At 39.6% G+C, this 15461-nt stretch overlaps 1 protein-coding gene across 2 annotated transcripts; it reads right to left on the minus strand.

Moving 5' to 3' along the window:
- Nucleotides 1-9078: 9078 nt before the first annotated feature.
- On the minus strand, nt 9079-15461 carry LOC123816978 (T-cell ecto-ADP-ribosyltransferase 2-like). Of its 2 annotated transcripts, XM_045836271.1 has the most exons (5): nt 15392-15461; nt 13975-14051; nt 12975-13055; nt 11865-12624; nt 9079-9606 (listed from the first exon to the last, which is right to left on the minus strand). In XM_045836271.1, exons 3-5 carry the CDS (start codon nt 13035-13037, stop codon nt 9530-9532), a joined length of 900 nt encoding a protein of 299 aa, XP_045692227.1. In that variant the 5' UTR covers nt 13038-13055; nt 13975-14051; nt 15392-15461; the 3' UTR covers nt 9079-9529. The 2 variants fall into 2 exon arrangements, with proteins under 2 accessions (XP_045692227.1, XP_045692237.1); XM_045836281.1 differs by lacking the exon at nt 13975-14051 and having other exon boundaries at nt 15392-15436.

Consider the following 15461-nt stretch of genomic DNA (forward strand, 5'->3'; position numbering starts at 1 on the left):
TTCTATTGATCAGTGGAGGCAAACAGCTCAGCTCATCTTTTCTGAGGCAAACAAAGAAATGGGAATTGTAAAGGGTCTGTGTGTGGCCACATTGTAACTGAAAAGGGGAGACATCAGTAAGTCTTTTCTCCCTAAGCCATTTGGAGAAAGGCAGCTCTTTCTAGTAAGCCATATCTAGAGCACAAAAGGGTGGACAGAATTTTTAAAAATAGTGTTCCAGGACTAAAGGGCTCAGAGAAGTTTAATATTGTTATTATAATTCATGTAACAAGGGCTCAGAGAAGTTTAATATTGTTATTATAATTCATGTAACAAGTTTAATATTGTTATTATAATTCATGTAACAAGTGTTACAGCATGGAGGAGAGAGGTACTCACTCAACCTGGAAGATAAATGGCAGGCTTCACAAATAAGGAGAAACTTGAACTGGGTCAGAAGTATGAAGTCCTGGGCAGGGAAGATGGAAAAAGACTCATGGAAAATATTATTTTAAGGGAAGAAATTTTTCCCTTCTTCTCTTCTACTGTTGTTGGCTGCTCTAATAATCAAATTGACATAAGATGGTTGGTTAACAGGAGAAAAACAAATTTAATTATATACATACAGAAGCTCAAAAAAGACATTTAGACTCAAAGATAGTCAAGCAATTGAGGCTTATATACCATCCTGAGCTAAGGAGAAGGGGGTAGAATTCTGAAGCTTCAAAGGCAAAGAAGGCAATTCACAGGTGGATGAGAAGAGCAACGGTTTGACAAACAAATGTTTACCATGCCATGCAGATTAGTGTTTCTGATATATAAAGTTATCTCTGCTAAAGTTTCTGTTCCTGGTATAGGCCTCATATCTAAAGTCTCTCAGGCAGTTAAGGAAGAGGTTAAAAGGTTTCCCTCAGTCTGCTAGGTCTTAGTTGCCTTCAGCTCAAAACAATTCACCTGCCAAAGTGGCACATTTATTCTGATCCCCTCCAATACACAGGATTAAGAAAACTATGAGGTTGAGGAAGGAGGGCAGAGTGTGGCTTCTGAGGGAAGAAAGTGAATTAAAAAGTGGGAAGAGGAAAAAGGGTGACTGTGAAACAAATTATGATAATTGTTGCCAAATTATGAGGGGTCTTGAATGGCAGGGCCAAGTAATTTGATTATACAATAAAGTAATAAAACTGTTCAAAATTTGTAAACAAATAATTTAAATATGAGTTTCACTCGATCACCAACTTACCCCATACACAAAAATAAATTAAAAGTGGATAAAAGACTTAAATATGTCATAACACTATAAAACTCCTAGAGGAAAACATTGGCAGGAAAATCTCAGATATTCCATGCAGCAACATCTTCACAGATATGTCCCCTAAAGCAAGGGACATAAAGGAAAGAATAAACAAATGGAATCTCATCAAATTAAAAAGCTTCTGCATGGCTAAAGAAAACAGCATTAAATAAAAAGAGAACCAACTATTTGGGAAAACATTTGCAAATGATACTTCGGACATGGGTTTGATCTCCAAAATATATAAAGAACTCACATTACTCCACTCCAGGAAGACAAACAACCCAATTAAAAAATGGGCAAAAGGCTTGAACAGACAGATCTCCAAGGAGGATATACAGAGGTCCCAGAGACATATGAAAAGATGCTCAGTATCATTAGCCCTCAGAGAGATGCAAACTAAAACCACAATGAGATAACACCTCACACTGATCAGAATGGCCATAATAAACAAATCAACAAACAAGTGTTGGAGAGGATGCAGAGAAAGGGGAACCCTAGTTCACTGTTGGTGGGAATGCAGACTGGAGCAGCCACTATGGAAAACAGTATGGAATTTCCTCAAAAAACTACATATGGAACTGCCATTTGACCCAGCAATTCCACTGCTGGGATTGCTGAAACACCAATCCAAAAGAACCTATGCATCCCAATGTTCATAGCAGCACAATTTACAATAGCCAAGTGCTGGTAGCAACCTAAGTATCTCTCAGCAAATGAGTGGATCAAAAAACTATGGTACATTTACATAATGGAATTCTATACAGCAGAGAGAAAGAAGGAGCTTATACCCTTTGTGACAGCAAAGATGGAGCTGGAAAGCATTATGCTAAGTGAAATAAGCCAAGAAGTAAAAGACAAATATCATATGATCTCACCTTTATCTGGAACATAATGAACAAAAAAAAAGCAAACAAAATATAAGCAGAGACATTGAAATTAAGAACAATCTAACAATAGCCAGAGGGGAGGGGGGAAGGGACAGTGGGGAGAAGGGTCTTCAGGAACTACTATAAAGGACACATGGACAAAACTAAGGGGGAGGGTGGAAGCAAGGGAGGGAGGTGGGTTTGGCTGGGGTCAGGGGGAGGGGTGGGGAGAAAATGTAGACAACTGTAATTGAACAACAAGAAAGTAATTTTAAAAAAATTATTTAAACAATATGTTCAATATTTCCTTTAAGGAGATGTTCAAATGGAAAAAGTAAAAAACTAAATAAATAAATATGAGTTTCAAGATGCAATGTCAAAGCTGGACTACAATATGGAGAGAAATAAATTCAAGAGCATTTTCAACAGAGCAGTGAAATAAATAGTGTAAATTAATGCCCAATATTTAATAAGTATCCCATAGGAACCACAGTTCAGGGGAAGAAGTAAGAAAGATGGGGTCCCAGTACATAAAAGGGGCCTACATTACAATTACCCTCAGCAGGAGTGGATGGATGCCCACAATGGTTAGAGCCAGGAAATTTGGATAAGTTTCTAATTGGATCAGCCATTCTACATAGTTAATCCAACAAGTCCAAAAAGCAGCTTCAAATACAAAAGGAATAATAAGATCTAGGATAGAAGGCTGAGGACTAGAGGCAAAAGAAAAACTTTTTTTAGAGTTTTCTATTCTGTGGTAATTGGTATATAACATCATATTAGTTTTTGTTGTGCTACATAATGATTTGATGTATGTACATAACAAAATGATCACCACAATAAATCTACATAATATCGACACCACGCACAGTTGCAATTTTTTCTCATGATGGGAACTTTTAAGGTTTTATTCTCTTGGCTACTTTCAAACATACAAGACAGAATTATCAATTATAGTCACCATGCTGTACATTACATCTTCAAGACTCATCGTTTACAACTGTAAATTAGTACCTTTTGACTTCCTTCACCCATTTGGCCCTCAAAACCTTCACCCTTAGCAACCACCAATCTGTTCTCTGTGAGTTCAGTTGTTTTATTTTTCATTTTCACATACAAGTGAGATCATACCTGTCCTTCTCTGACTAATGTCACGGCGTAATTCCTCAAGGTCAATTCATGTTGTGAAACCAGAAAAGACACTGGCGTTCAGGCTGCCTGTCACTACCAAACCCAATAAGCAATGACAGGGATTGAATCTTTATGGACACTTTATTCAGATGGCTGGCAGTCTGAGACGATGATGGGTTCATACCCTAACAGACCATCTTGTCATTTCTTTCCAGGTGAACGTTTTTATACCAGGAAATAAACAAGTGCAGTGAGGGCTTTGAGATTCAGGGAGGATTAGGTGAAAGAAGGTGCAACATTCCTGTCCTGGGCAGTTAGCTGTTCCCAGGGGTGGGTGTCTGTCTCTCCCTGGAAAACAAAGGCCCGGATGCCTCCAGTTGTCCCCAGGTGGTAGTCTTTAGCAGTGTCCCAGGAGGTCAGCTGTTTTTCCCAGGAGCCAGGATGGGCCTTATCTGTAGTTTCTGAAACAAAGCTTTAACATATACATTACTTGATAGGCTTATAACTTTTTCCCTTAAACTAAAATTTTCCAATTCTTGAGTCTCCTATCAGTTGTAATGTCAAGATTTCCTTCTTTTCATGGCAGAATAATATTCTATTTTCTGTATCTATTTATCCATTAGAGGACACTTAGATTGTTTTCATGCTTTGATTATTGTAAATAACACTACAATGAACGTGGGGGTGCAGACCTTTTGGGGTTAGTGTTTTAATTTTTGTTTTGGATAAGTACCCAGAAGTGGAATTGCTGGACAACTACATTTGATAGATACTGGAAGAGGTAGGACACAACCAGAAGTGCCTAGAGGAGCTCATGATTAGCACCAAGGTCACACAACGCCTTTTCACGTGTTCTCTAACCACACAATCAAATTAGTCTCAAGGTAATTTCCATCCCATTACCTGCTTATTTCTTTCTTAGCACGTAAAACAATCTGAAATTACTTTGCTTATTCAAGTATTTATAAGTTAATGGTCTGCTTTCCTCACCCCCACCCCAACACTACAAAGCAAACTCTTAAAGGGCAGGAATCGAACTGATTTTATTCATCAATCATCCCATAGCTCCTAGAGCATTTCCCAGCATGCTGACATCCCTCAGTTAATGTGTGAAATAAATGCTGAAATTTTTAGCACATCTTTGCTAAGCCTCTGATCCACAGTACTTATGTAAACTAGTTTGTTTAGAGGCACCTTATCTTGATGGGTACAAGAGAGGAGAGGGTGAACATAGAGAAGGTCTCTGGATTAAGCAGGATGAACATATTGGAGAGGCCTTCCAGACTGCATAATGAGAACATGAGTATCAGGCTTACAGAGAATTTTTCTTTAAAAGGAGAGAGCAGAAATGAGACAAATAATAAGTGGATGGGATGCATTTGTTAGTTCTTTTTATCAACAAACATTTATTGAACCAGAAGTGGTAATTTTTTTTTGAGAAATCTGGCAATTAGGGTCCATAAAGAAGATAAAAACTCACAGAGGAGTCAAAATCCAATCTTTCTTTAAATGGAATGGGAAAGCTTGAGCATGTTTTCTTGTCCAAAGCAAAGTAACTATGAAAGCAAGGTACTCTAGGTATTTTAGATTTGAAATATTGAACACAAGACCCAAGTGGAGGTGAGCAGGAGCAGGATTTAGAGGATAGTTAGTATTGCAAACATGTAAGGGACACTTCTTCTTTGGCCACCAGAGAAAACAACACAAGGATGGAAGCTGAATATATTTGCAGGTGATAAAGGTTTGACCATGTGGCTTCCACATTCTCTAGAATTGAAAATAGGTCACCAAAGGTGAGAGGATCCTCTACTAATAGTGTGTGGTATAATTTTTCCTACCATCCTAGCCCCCTCTCTGTGCTTCAGGATTGTGGGTTCACAGTGTTACTGGACAGCAATTGGCCTGGAGCAGGTCTGTCTCAGGCTGGTCTGTAGCATGTAGAATCTTGACTGAGTGCAGGAAAGATTTCACACCAGTCCAAGTGATTTTGAGAGTTTTTTCATTAAGGCTGGGGACAGTGAATCAAAGGAAGTACTTGGGATAGAAGAAATAACAGGAGAGCACCTAGGTAGTGCCCTGCTTTGGCTCCCTAGAAAAGTTACAGGAAAGGAATGAGCCAAGGCAGGGCTGTTGTTAGCTCATTGGGAAATGAAAGTCGAACAGATAGAAGAGAGCCAAGGTGGGGCTGCTGTTAGCTCACCAGGCACTCAGAGAATAGGAGGCTTTGAAGACAGGATCAGGGGGTGAGCCTGGGTTAAGCTACCGCTGGTAACTGGTCCCCTGGCTGAAAGTCTCCTGGGGACACTTAGAGATTAAGAAGTGAAAAGGTTCATGCCTGAGCAGGGGCAGAGGCAAAGATCTAGAGTGAGCCCACACAGAGTCTTTTTCCTGAGGGCTTTTAATCTTTTTTCTGGAGGTAAGAATCTTATGGGAGCATTTCAGCAGTATATTCATCAACTTTTCAGGTGCATTTTTAATATGCTGATGTGTCAAAATGGGCACATAGTGGGGATTGGAAATATTCTTTGGTCTGCTAGTGTTTTACTTTTATCTTGGGTCAGTATGGCTTTTAATGGGTTGTTTGTTATTTGTTCCTTTGACTTCATCTGTCCTTGGGTTTGGCTTTCACAAAGGACCTTAACTGGGTCTCTGTTCTTTATTTTCCAGATGTGGAAAACTTCAGCTATGTATCCTTTGGTTACAGAGGAGAGATATAAACCATTTGCTCTGGGATGCCCTTGGTTATGAGCGATAAGGTCTTCTGATTCACCAGCTGGCTGTAAGTTGCTCAGACTGTTTGGCCTTGTTTAATTTTCTTGTCTCAGTTTCCCTATTCCACTTGCTCAGGAATTCTCCTAGCTCCTTACTATCATGTCACAAAAGGGCCCTCTCAGAACTTCTTACTTCTTTCTCTAACCCCATTGTCAAGCTAAGTGCCTGCAAATAGCAGAAGACCAATAAGTATGAGTCAATTAGATTTAAAATTATGGGAATGTGATATCTGAGTGTGAGGAGTGAAGGAGAGAAGAGAGTCAAAGATGACTCTCTTTGGGGCCTGAGACACTAGGAAGATGGGAATAGGATGAGTGTGTTGAGACAACAGGATGAAGAGGTTTGGGAGGAAGGTGATGGGTGTAATTTGGATGTACTTATTTAGATCCCACCTCAGGTGCCCCTGTTGGTGAGAACCATCTCTGTCCCAGGCTGGCCCTGAAGGGGTTTCATTGTCTTTGGCCTCCAGAGATTCCAATTTCCTTTTCACTCTCCTCAATTATCCACAAACACCCTCCAAGCACTTGGATGTGCCTGGTACAGGGCCTATTTCAGTTTCTTTCTGTCCTCAGAGCAATGCTTCAGCTGTAGCTCAGGCGTTTATTAGATACACAAGGACTAAATGTTAAAAAAAATTATTTTCCTGCTCTGTGGCTTCAGAATACTTCAGGTAAAGTCCCAGCCTCACTAGTCTGAAAGCAAATTAGAATATGGGGTTTTACTGGTCTCAGGAATGCCATGTTTAAGTGTTGAGCATATCCCCTATGTAAATGGGCCCTTTGTTCTCCCACTGAGAGGTCTCATAGAAGACAGTGTCATGTGACTTCTCCTAAACTGGCTTAAAGTTTAAGTTTTTACTATTTTATGTGAACTTTATTGAGAAATAACATGCACAATGCATCCATTTAAGATATACATTTTGATGAATTTTGCCTAGTTGAAACCACAAAAACCTTGAAACCACCCCCTCAATCAAGATAAAAAACACTTACATCATCCCCAAAAATACCCAGTATTCTTTGTCATTGATCCCTCCTTCTGCCCCATCCTCAGGCAGCCCCTGATAAGCTTTTTGTTACTATAAATTAGTTTGTATTTCATAAAGATAGAACATTATAGTTATGTATTATTTTATTGATGGCTTCTTTCACTCAACATAATAATTTTTAAATTCAGCCATGATATTGCATGTGTGAGCATTATTGTAGATTGTATTCCATTTTATACCATATTTATTTATTTCTTTACCAATTGATGGACATTTAGGGAATTTCCAGTTTGGACTATTATGAAAAAAGCTGCTATGAATATCTATATGTAAATTTTTGTTTGAACACTCATGCTTTATTTTTCTTGGGTAGATACCCAGGAGTCATATATCTGAGTTGCGTGGCAGGTGCATATATAACTTTTGAAGAAATTGTCAGACAACTTTCTAAAGTGGTTATAGCAACACTGTGTGAGAGTTCTAGTGGCTCTGTATCCTCCCTGACATTGGATATTGTCAGTCTTTTAATGTAAACCATTCTAAGGTGTGTATGGTGTTTTCTATTTGCACTTTTAGTTTATGTTTCTGTGATGACTACTTAAGCTCACCATCTTTTTTATTATATTTTATTTTTTATGCTATTAAGAGGAATAGCTTGGGATTCCAGAAGTTTCTTCTACCAAATAAATCCCTATGGTTTTGCAGCCAGAAGTTATGAGGACTTACCTTCTTGGCACTGGGACCCTGGGCTCAAGCACCTGGTATGGGGCTGGGACTCCTTGCTCCCAAGATATTCCTCCCAAATTTTTATCCACCACATGGGGGTGTGGGACCTGCTCATTCCATGTCTCTGCCCTTCCTACCAGTCTGGGTGGATGTGGTTTCTTTAATTCTGTAGTTATACGGCTTCCATTCAACTCAGTTTCTGCTGGTTCTGAGTGATGGTTGTTCTATAATTTATTTGTAATTTTGATGTGGTTGTGCCAGGAGGTAAGCAGTGTTTACCTCTGCTGCTATCTTGACCAAAAGTCTAGAAAAAGTTTGTTGTACTTTTAATAAAGCTATTTTATTAATCACAGCCTGTGTGCAGGGCAAAGAGAAATAAACAGGAGAAAAGTGTAATTGCAACTGTAATAGCATAATCAATAAAATATGTTAAAAAAACAATTCTTTATTCACCTCAGATGATCCTTCCCTAGAACACAATGGCTCAGATACCATCTCCATTACTTGCAACCCCCCCAGGGCAAAAAGGTTGAATTGCTTGCAGATCTCCTGGAGTTAGGTAGGCCATGCATTCTGGTTCCTGGAATAACATCTTTCCACGTGCATTAATCACTTAAGCCTATCAACTTAAGATAAAATTTTTAACTCTTGAGTTCCCCTATCAATTTCTTCTGTATATTCCTTATGGATTTTATAAAACAGAAGCTTAAGACCATAAGTTGAAAAAAAGTCACATATTTCAAACACAAATAATTGGAGCTCCAAAATATTTGTATTCCTGTGCTTGAACTTGAATGGCCTTAAACCTGATTCAGCTTTAATAGAAGTTTACTTGGGTAATATTTGTTCATTCTGGTGTAACTTATATGACCCTAGTGTTTAATAGCTGAAGCTAATACTTTTATTCAGTTCTATAGTTACAATACCTTTTGTGTTAAAGATATAAAGTGTGCATGCATGTACATCAACTGTTGAATTCACTTTTGTGCCATTTTTATTAGTACAATAGTGTTACACAACCCCTCAAAAAAGAAAGAAAGTAAGAAAGAAAAAGAGAGGAATACTTCCCTATCAACAAGGAGCTATTATTAAAGTGAATTGACAGGGCCTGCTAAGGCTGCGTAGGGAGAAGGATTTCTCTATCTGACACAGCCCTTGTATTTCTGGTTCAACCAATCAGGGCTGCAGGGATATTTGTGAGAAGTATAAGACATAGACCTTCTCAACAGTGAAAATGTCAGCATCGCACCTAAGGCCTTGGGAGAATTTCTTTGGCAAATAATACAACCCATAGAAATATCTAGACACAGAAGAGCATGGTGTGATTATAAATGGTTTATTTCTTTAGATTATAACATTCATCACAATTAAATTGAATTTTACAGTCACTGTTGATCGTGCTTAAAGGATTGCTTGTATTTTACTTTATTTTAAATTTAATCTTTATTGTATTTTTCCCCAATTACCATTTAGTCCACTTATACCACACTCCCCCCAGCAATCATCACACTGTTGTCCATGTCCATGAGTTTTTTTTCCTTTTTGCTCAATCCTTCCATCCTCTAACCTCCCCACTAATCACAGCAAAGTGTCAAGAGACTAGAGACTTATCTCAGGTAGTAAATTCGAAGACAGAAAGCTCACTTTTGTGGTCAGACCCACTAGATGCCTTAGATTTCTTGGGGGACATGAGCACTAATGTAAGCCACAAAATGACCCTGTGTCCCTCCTTCCCTGACACCCCATGCAGAACCAGGCCCCAGGCAGGGAGAATTACAGCTCAGCAGGGAGAAGCAGCAGGACTAGAAGGCTGGGCAGCAGCAGAATGAACACTGGATGTTGTCTCATTCCTGCAGTAGGAAGAAGAAAAAGAAAGGTTTCTCTGGGGTTTCTTAAGACATGGGCATCCTAAACCTTCATCAAGGGGTCATAAAACAAGAGGTGGGCTCTAGGCACTCCCTATATGTGGCCAGCAATTAGACTCCTTTGCCTGTTAGGGATTCCTGAAGTACTCAGGAATACCAGAGAGAGAGTGGACTGTGAGGACTCATTTTTTTGGGTCTCTGAATTTAAGGTCACCTTGAATGGACCACTTTCTCACACTTATGGCCTCCTCAGGTCCTCCCATTGCCACTTTCAGGCTCCTGTGCTCCTAGCAGTGCTTCAGCAACAGAAGATTTCTCCAAGCAGGGCCTGCATCTCCTTGGCCACTGTGCTGTCTTTGTCCACATAGGAATATGATTCTGTGTCTGGACTTTATGGATGTTCATCTTTTTCAGCAACATGTATACTCTGTTCTCCGCCAGCCAGTGTTATCTGGAGTCCTGTCTTTGGGTAGGACCTGGCTTCCTCCCTTGGGGTCCTCAGCTCAGCCTGCCTGAGATGGTAGGCAGCAGCTTTCCTCTGCTAGATTGTTTGCCTGGGTACACTGTTTTATTAAGCTTGATCCAAACTAAAAATTTCTGCATGTAAATGCTCAATGTCCCTCAGTAATCACTGTGTGTGGCTCCATTTCTACCCCAAACATTTCCATTGTTTCCAGCAGCCTTTCAGAGCATAAAGACTAATTTAGTTGAAGCTTGCTGGATACTCAATTTCTCTGCAGCTCAGATCCATTTCTGGCTGTACCCTGATATCTCAACAAAACTTAACTTACTTCAGTAACAAATCCTGGAGCCCTGATTCAAGACAGGCATTAATATAGTCTGGGGATGCAGAGGGAACAGGAAGACAAAGTCTATGTCCTTAAGGAGATCACCAGACTGTAAAAAATTATTATAATAGAGATGGTGAGTGTATGGCTGAGATGTGTACAAGGTTTTCCATGGGCAAAAAAATAGATGTGGTATATGTTGAGCAATCTCTATGTACCAAGCAATGAAAAAAAAAGAATTATGATTCTCACAGACCTACCACTGAAATATTGATCTTTGTATCCTTATTTTACAAATGAGAAAACTGAGACACAGATTACTCAGGTAATTTACCCAAATTCACCGAACTAATGGGGCTTGAGCCTGGATTACCATTGAAGTCATCTGTCCCCAAACCTCTGGCATGAAGCACGATATAATTAATTTTACTTGAAAGTATCAAAGAAGGCTTATGATTAGAAGTGATATATAAGCTAGGTTTTGAAAGATAATTACTTTACTAAATTGATAGTGTCTTAGATTGGATGGAATGTGGCATGAAGATAGAGTCTTCAGGCCAGAAGGAATGGTAGGTGTAAATGCATGGAAACATGAGAGCCAGGTCATCTGGGAAAGGTGAGTAATGTGGAGGCAGCTGCTGATGGCACTTTCTCACCCACCACAGGGCTGGACAGGTCATAGCCTTTCTCCATTACTATCTCCAGCCATTACTGATATGCCTTCACTGAGGAGTGTGTTCTCTGCTTTTACCATCTCTAGCCTTCATCAGTCTAGGCATCATCCCTGAGCATATGTCTAATGGGGATCATTTGAGCAAAGCCTTTCAGTTCTTTGATCTCCTCAGGTCCAACACTATTCACCTGCTCTGCAATCTAGCCAATGGCTCCAGTGGAAATGTCCTTCAACCATTTCATATCCTGTAAACTACCCACACTGGAAACCTCAAAGTCCACCATCTGATTTTCTAACCACAGTCCCATTGCACTTTGCTTTCCCTCTCTTTCTCCTAGAACAAACACCTCATAGAGAAACACAGTCCCTTAACCTTCTTTGATCACCATGGTGACCTGCCCAGTTCAGGTGCCCTCACCTCCTGGCAGGATTCCTGCAGTGGCCCCACTGTTTTGCTTCAACCAGGTCTCCCAACTCCCCTAAACCTTTCCTATACTCACTGACATCTCAGTAGTTTCCATAACTTATTTTTTCTGGTGCCCATCTGTTCTTTCTGACCTTTTTGCACAGCAGGGAATTTGAGAGCATGGCTGGGGTAGAAACTTCCTGAGCTTCTCTTTATTCCAGGATATCAGCCCTGTATTTTTAGGAACCTAATACTATTCAGCAATTAGTTGAAGACCTCATTGTTCTCTGCTCTGTGACTTCTGGTAGTAGAGCGCCCCCTCTTCTATTTCATGATGGCCCCACCACTCCCACCTGGAGCACAGTCTCAGACTTACCTGAGCTATAGAAGCAATTGTAGTTACTTGTAAAATTTTGGGGGCTTTCAAGTGAAACTTCATCATGTGTTTTACTTAAGGTTTTTCCACCATTTGTAAGTGAATATTGACTGTATGTTTTATCTTTGCTTGGTATGGTGACTTGCTGAAACACCTCATAGCCTGGAATTAGCACTTCCTTTTCAGATGGATAGTAAGAAAAAATTTTAATATAAACACCCAAACAAGTTCTGATAGTAAACAGTGTCCCCAACCTTTTCTCAAAGAGAAAATTTTTAGCTGCTTCTACTGAAGAAGATGATGAGGCAAATTGGCCAAAACGGACATTTCCTTTCCCTTTGTAAACAAACTTTATCCTAGTACCTCTATAAACTGTATGACACTCCCCTGTAGTGAGAAGCTGAAGAGCTCTTGTCAAATAATAATGGAAAGCTTTAAACTGAAATTTATCTGAATTTTGATGGAATGATCTTATGGCTTCATTAAATTCCATTGCAATATCCCCAGTATAGGCCACTAGAGCTGTTCCCTGGAAATCATTGAGTTTTTTTGAAGGGTCTGCTTTATTCCTTATTTCCTTCCATTTTCTCTGTGCCATTTCCCATTCATGTTTTAAATTGCCATTCACTTCCAGTTCTTTTTCTAAGAGCTGGGGAGCTTTTTTATCCATTTCTTCGGTACAGCCATTATATTGATCATCAAATGCGTCGTCAGCCATGTCTAGGTCCTGTGAATTTTCTGGATGTGACAGGTTGCTCACCTGTAAAGAAGAGGAAGTTTCCCTTGACCCATTAATATGCACTAGATGATTCCCAGGGCCCACAGTGTGGATTTCTTGCTCAGCATGAAATTTGACATGTTCCTGTCATAGGACTCATATGTGGTACATGCATGAAGATAGTCTTATTATATACTATGAGTAGTATAAAAAGAAAAAAACCTAGGTTTTGTTACTCTGTTTTTTTCCTGATATTTAAAAATATCTTTTCAGATTCATACTCTCTAACTAGATTTATTGTCAAACTCGACTGTGGGCACTGTATGGTTTCAAAGATGTGAGGGGAAACCAAGATCAGCAGGATGAGGGTGAGAGGGGGTGATGTACATCACCTGTTGTGTTAGCCACTGTGTTAGGATCAAAAAGCAAATTGCTGTGGCTAGAAGGCAGGTCATCTTTAAGTTCAAAAGTAACTGCAAAAAAATATAAGACAATGAAAATGAGGTGTGAACATTACTCTCACTACATGTGTGCTGATGACTCAGTCCCTACTGCAAACCCAGAGGTCCAGTCTCCTATTACACTTCTTTCTGCACAGCTACCCAGGATTTCTGTCTGGCCCTCCATGCAGGGAGGAAGGAATCTGACCTCTGGCCTTCAGTAGGGAGCTGGTGAAGAGATAAAAACAACTAATACTGGTTGGAGGTTGAGCTGCACGTCACTCACATGGCCAGTGAGAAAAACAGATTGCATTTTGTAGACCCTTTATAGGCCTTGACATTTTATTCCCCCTTAGAGAAATACTATGATTCCTTTCACAAATATTTTTTTAGTTCTCAAAGTTTTGTTAACCTGGGTCTCAGACATAAGTCATTCCTTTTCAAACATCTTTTAACATTGTCAATTTTCATTATGACTAGGGAGAGCTACAATGCATGGGAGCTTTCTGGGCTTCTTGGTTGGAAGGAAATGTAGAAGTTAGAGTGGAGAAGTGGCCTGAAGATCTAGGCTTGACTAACCACAGGAAGGGAGAGTGCCTTTCTGCACAGGGATCTTGTGAGACACAGGGACCAACAGTACTGTCTCAGGATCCTGGGTTATAAATTGCACAATCTAAGATTGAGTTTTTAGATTTAAGAGGGATGGAGAGATGGCATGTCTGTCCTTCAATATGTTTTCCTTTTTGCCATGTCTGACCTCCTGGAACATTTTTGACACAGAACTGACTTTGTGGCTTTGACTCTTGACATAACCCTCACTACAGCAATCACCCCAGGCTTCAGATCCTCTCCCAGTCCCATCTGAACACCAGTCTCTCCTCAGGTGCCTTCCTGATTTCCTCACATTCAGAGGTTCTTCCCCTTCAGAGAACAGAACTGAGTTATCAGGTACCTGATTTCTTGCAGATCCTTTGGGATTCTGTCCTGGTCTGTCTCTGACAGAAGTACCCAAGAAGTCAGTTCTCTTGCCTTTTTATTTTGGGGAGAGATGAACTTTTGGTTTCAGATTAAATTTGAAAGAAACAGAAAGTAGTTTATAAACCATCCCCCACGAAAACCTGCACATGGATGTTTATAGTAGCTTTATTTATAATTGTCAAAACTTGGAAGCAACCAAGATGTTTTTCAGTAGGTGAATGAAGACAATGGAATATTACTCAACACATAAAAACCAACCAAACAAAAACCCTTCAAAACAGACACTATTAATTCATGAAGAGATATGGAGGAAACTTAAATGCATATTTTAAGTAAAAGAAACCAATGAGAAAGAGGCACTGTACTGTATGACATTCTGGATAAAGCAAAAGTATGAGGACAGTAAAAAGATCAATGGTTGCTAGAGGAAGGGGTTGTGGGAGGAGAGATGAATAGGCAGAACACAGAAGATTTTTAGGGCAGTGAAACAACTCTGTATGATACTAAATGAAGCATACATGTCATTATACATTTGTCCAAACCCATAAAATGTACACCACCAAGAGAAAACCCAAATGTAAACTATGGACTTTGGGTGATAATGCCGTGCCAATGTAGGTTCATCAGTTGTAACCAATGTGCTGCTCTAGTGGGGAATGTTGGTAACAGGAACAGCTGTGCAGGTGTGGAGACAGGGAGTGTATGGTAATCTCTGTATTTTCTTTTTAATTTTGCTGTGAATTGAAAAATGCTCTAGAAATGAAAGACTTTTAAAAAATTTTTTGTTTCAAGTTAGATAGAAGCTTGTTCAAATTCATAGTTTGAATCAGAAATGCATCAGAGTCACAAGTATGAATTATTATTTTATGAATGGATGAGGAAGAGGGAAGGTCTATCCTTTGTCTATGAATTAACAAAGATCCCAGAGAGACACTGGTATCCAATTCAATATGAGGGACATACATTTAACAAGCAACTGTGAGGCTTGTCCTCAGTGTCCTTGCACTGCTCTGGCACTACCAGCTGTTCACAGTGGCTGGCCGTCCTGACTGGCCAGTGCACATGCCTTATGCAATACTGATCATTTAAATAACACTCATGAATACATGCAATTACAATCAAAGCTTTTTAAGATTTATAATTATGTTTTACAGGAATTATTGTCACTCTCTGAAATCCATGTTTTTTAAGATTGTATTTATTTTTTTTTAGAGAGAGAGGGAGGAAGGGAGAAAGAGGTGGAAAGAGACATCGATATTAGAGAAACATTGATTTGTTGTCTTTTACATAGCCCCAAGTTCTCTGGACTGATATAACTCATAAATGGTGCAATTAAAATTCAACTAGGTAAATTTTCAGAAACTCTTAACTTCCCGTGGCCAAAAGCTCACCTTATAGTACTCCTCAACCTGAAGTCAGTGGTAAACGCAGCCTTTCTCCTTACCAAACAGTCACCAGCTG

This window comes from Phyllostomus hastatus, unplaced genomic scaffold (assembly GCF_019186645.2).
Source record: "Phyllostomus hastatus isolate PE091 unplaced genomic scaffold, TTU_PhHast_1.1 phas_contig_1106, whole genome shotgun sequence".
In the NCBI taxonomy this organism is placed as follows: domain Eukaryota; kingdom Metazoa; phylum Chordata; class Mammalia; order Chiroptera; family Phyllostomidae; genus Phyllostomus; species Phyllostomus hastatus.

Excerpts from the sequence above, each read along its gene's own strand:
- LOC123816978 (XM_045836271.1), bottom strand. The coding sequence starts at position 13,037 with ATGACCTGCCTTCTAGCCACAGCAATTTGCTTTTTGATCCTAACACAG. Across the intron at positions 12,625-12,974 it reads CACAGTGGCTAACACAACAG|GTGAGCAACCTGTCACATCC; the intron begins GTGATGTACATC and ends TCTTCTTTACAG. Across the intron at positions 9,607-11,864 it reads CAATTGCTTCTATAGCTCAG|GAATGAGACAACATCCAGTG; the intron begins GTAAGTCTGAGA and ends TTCCTACTGCAG.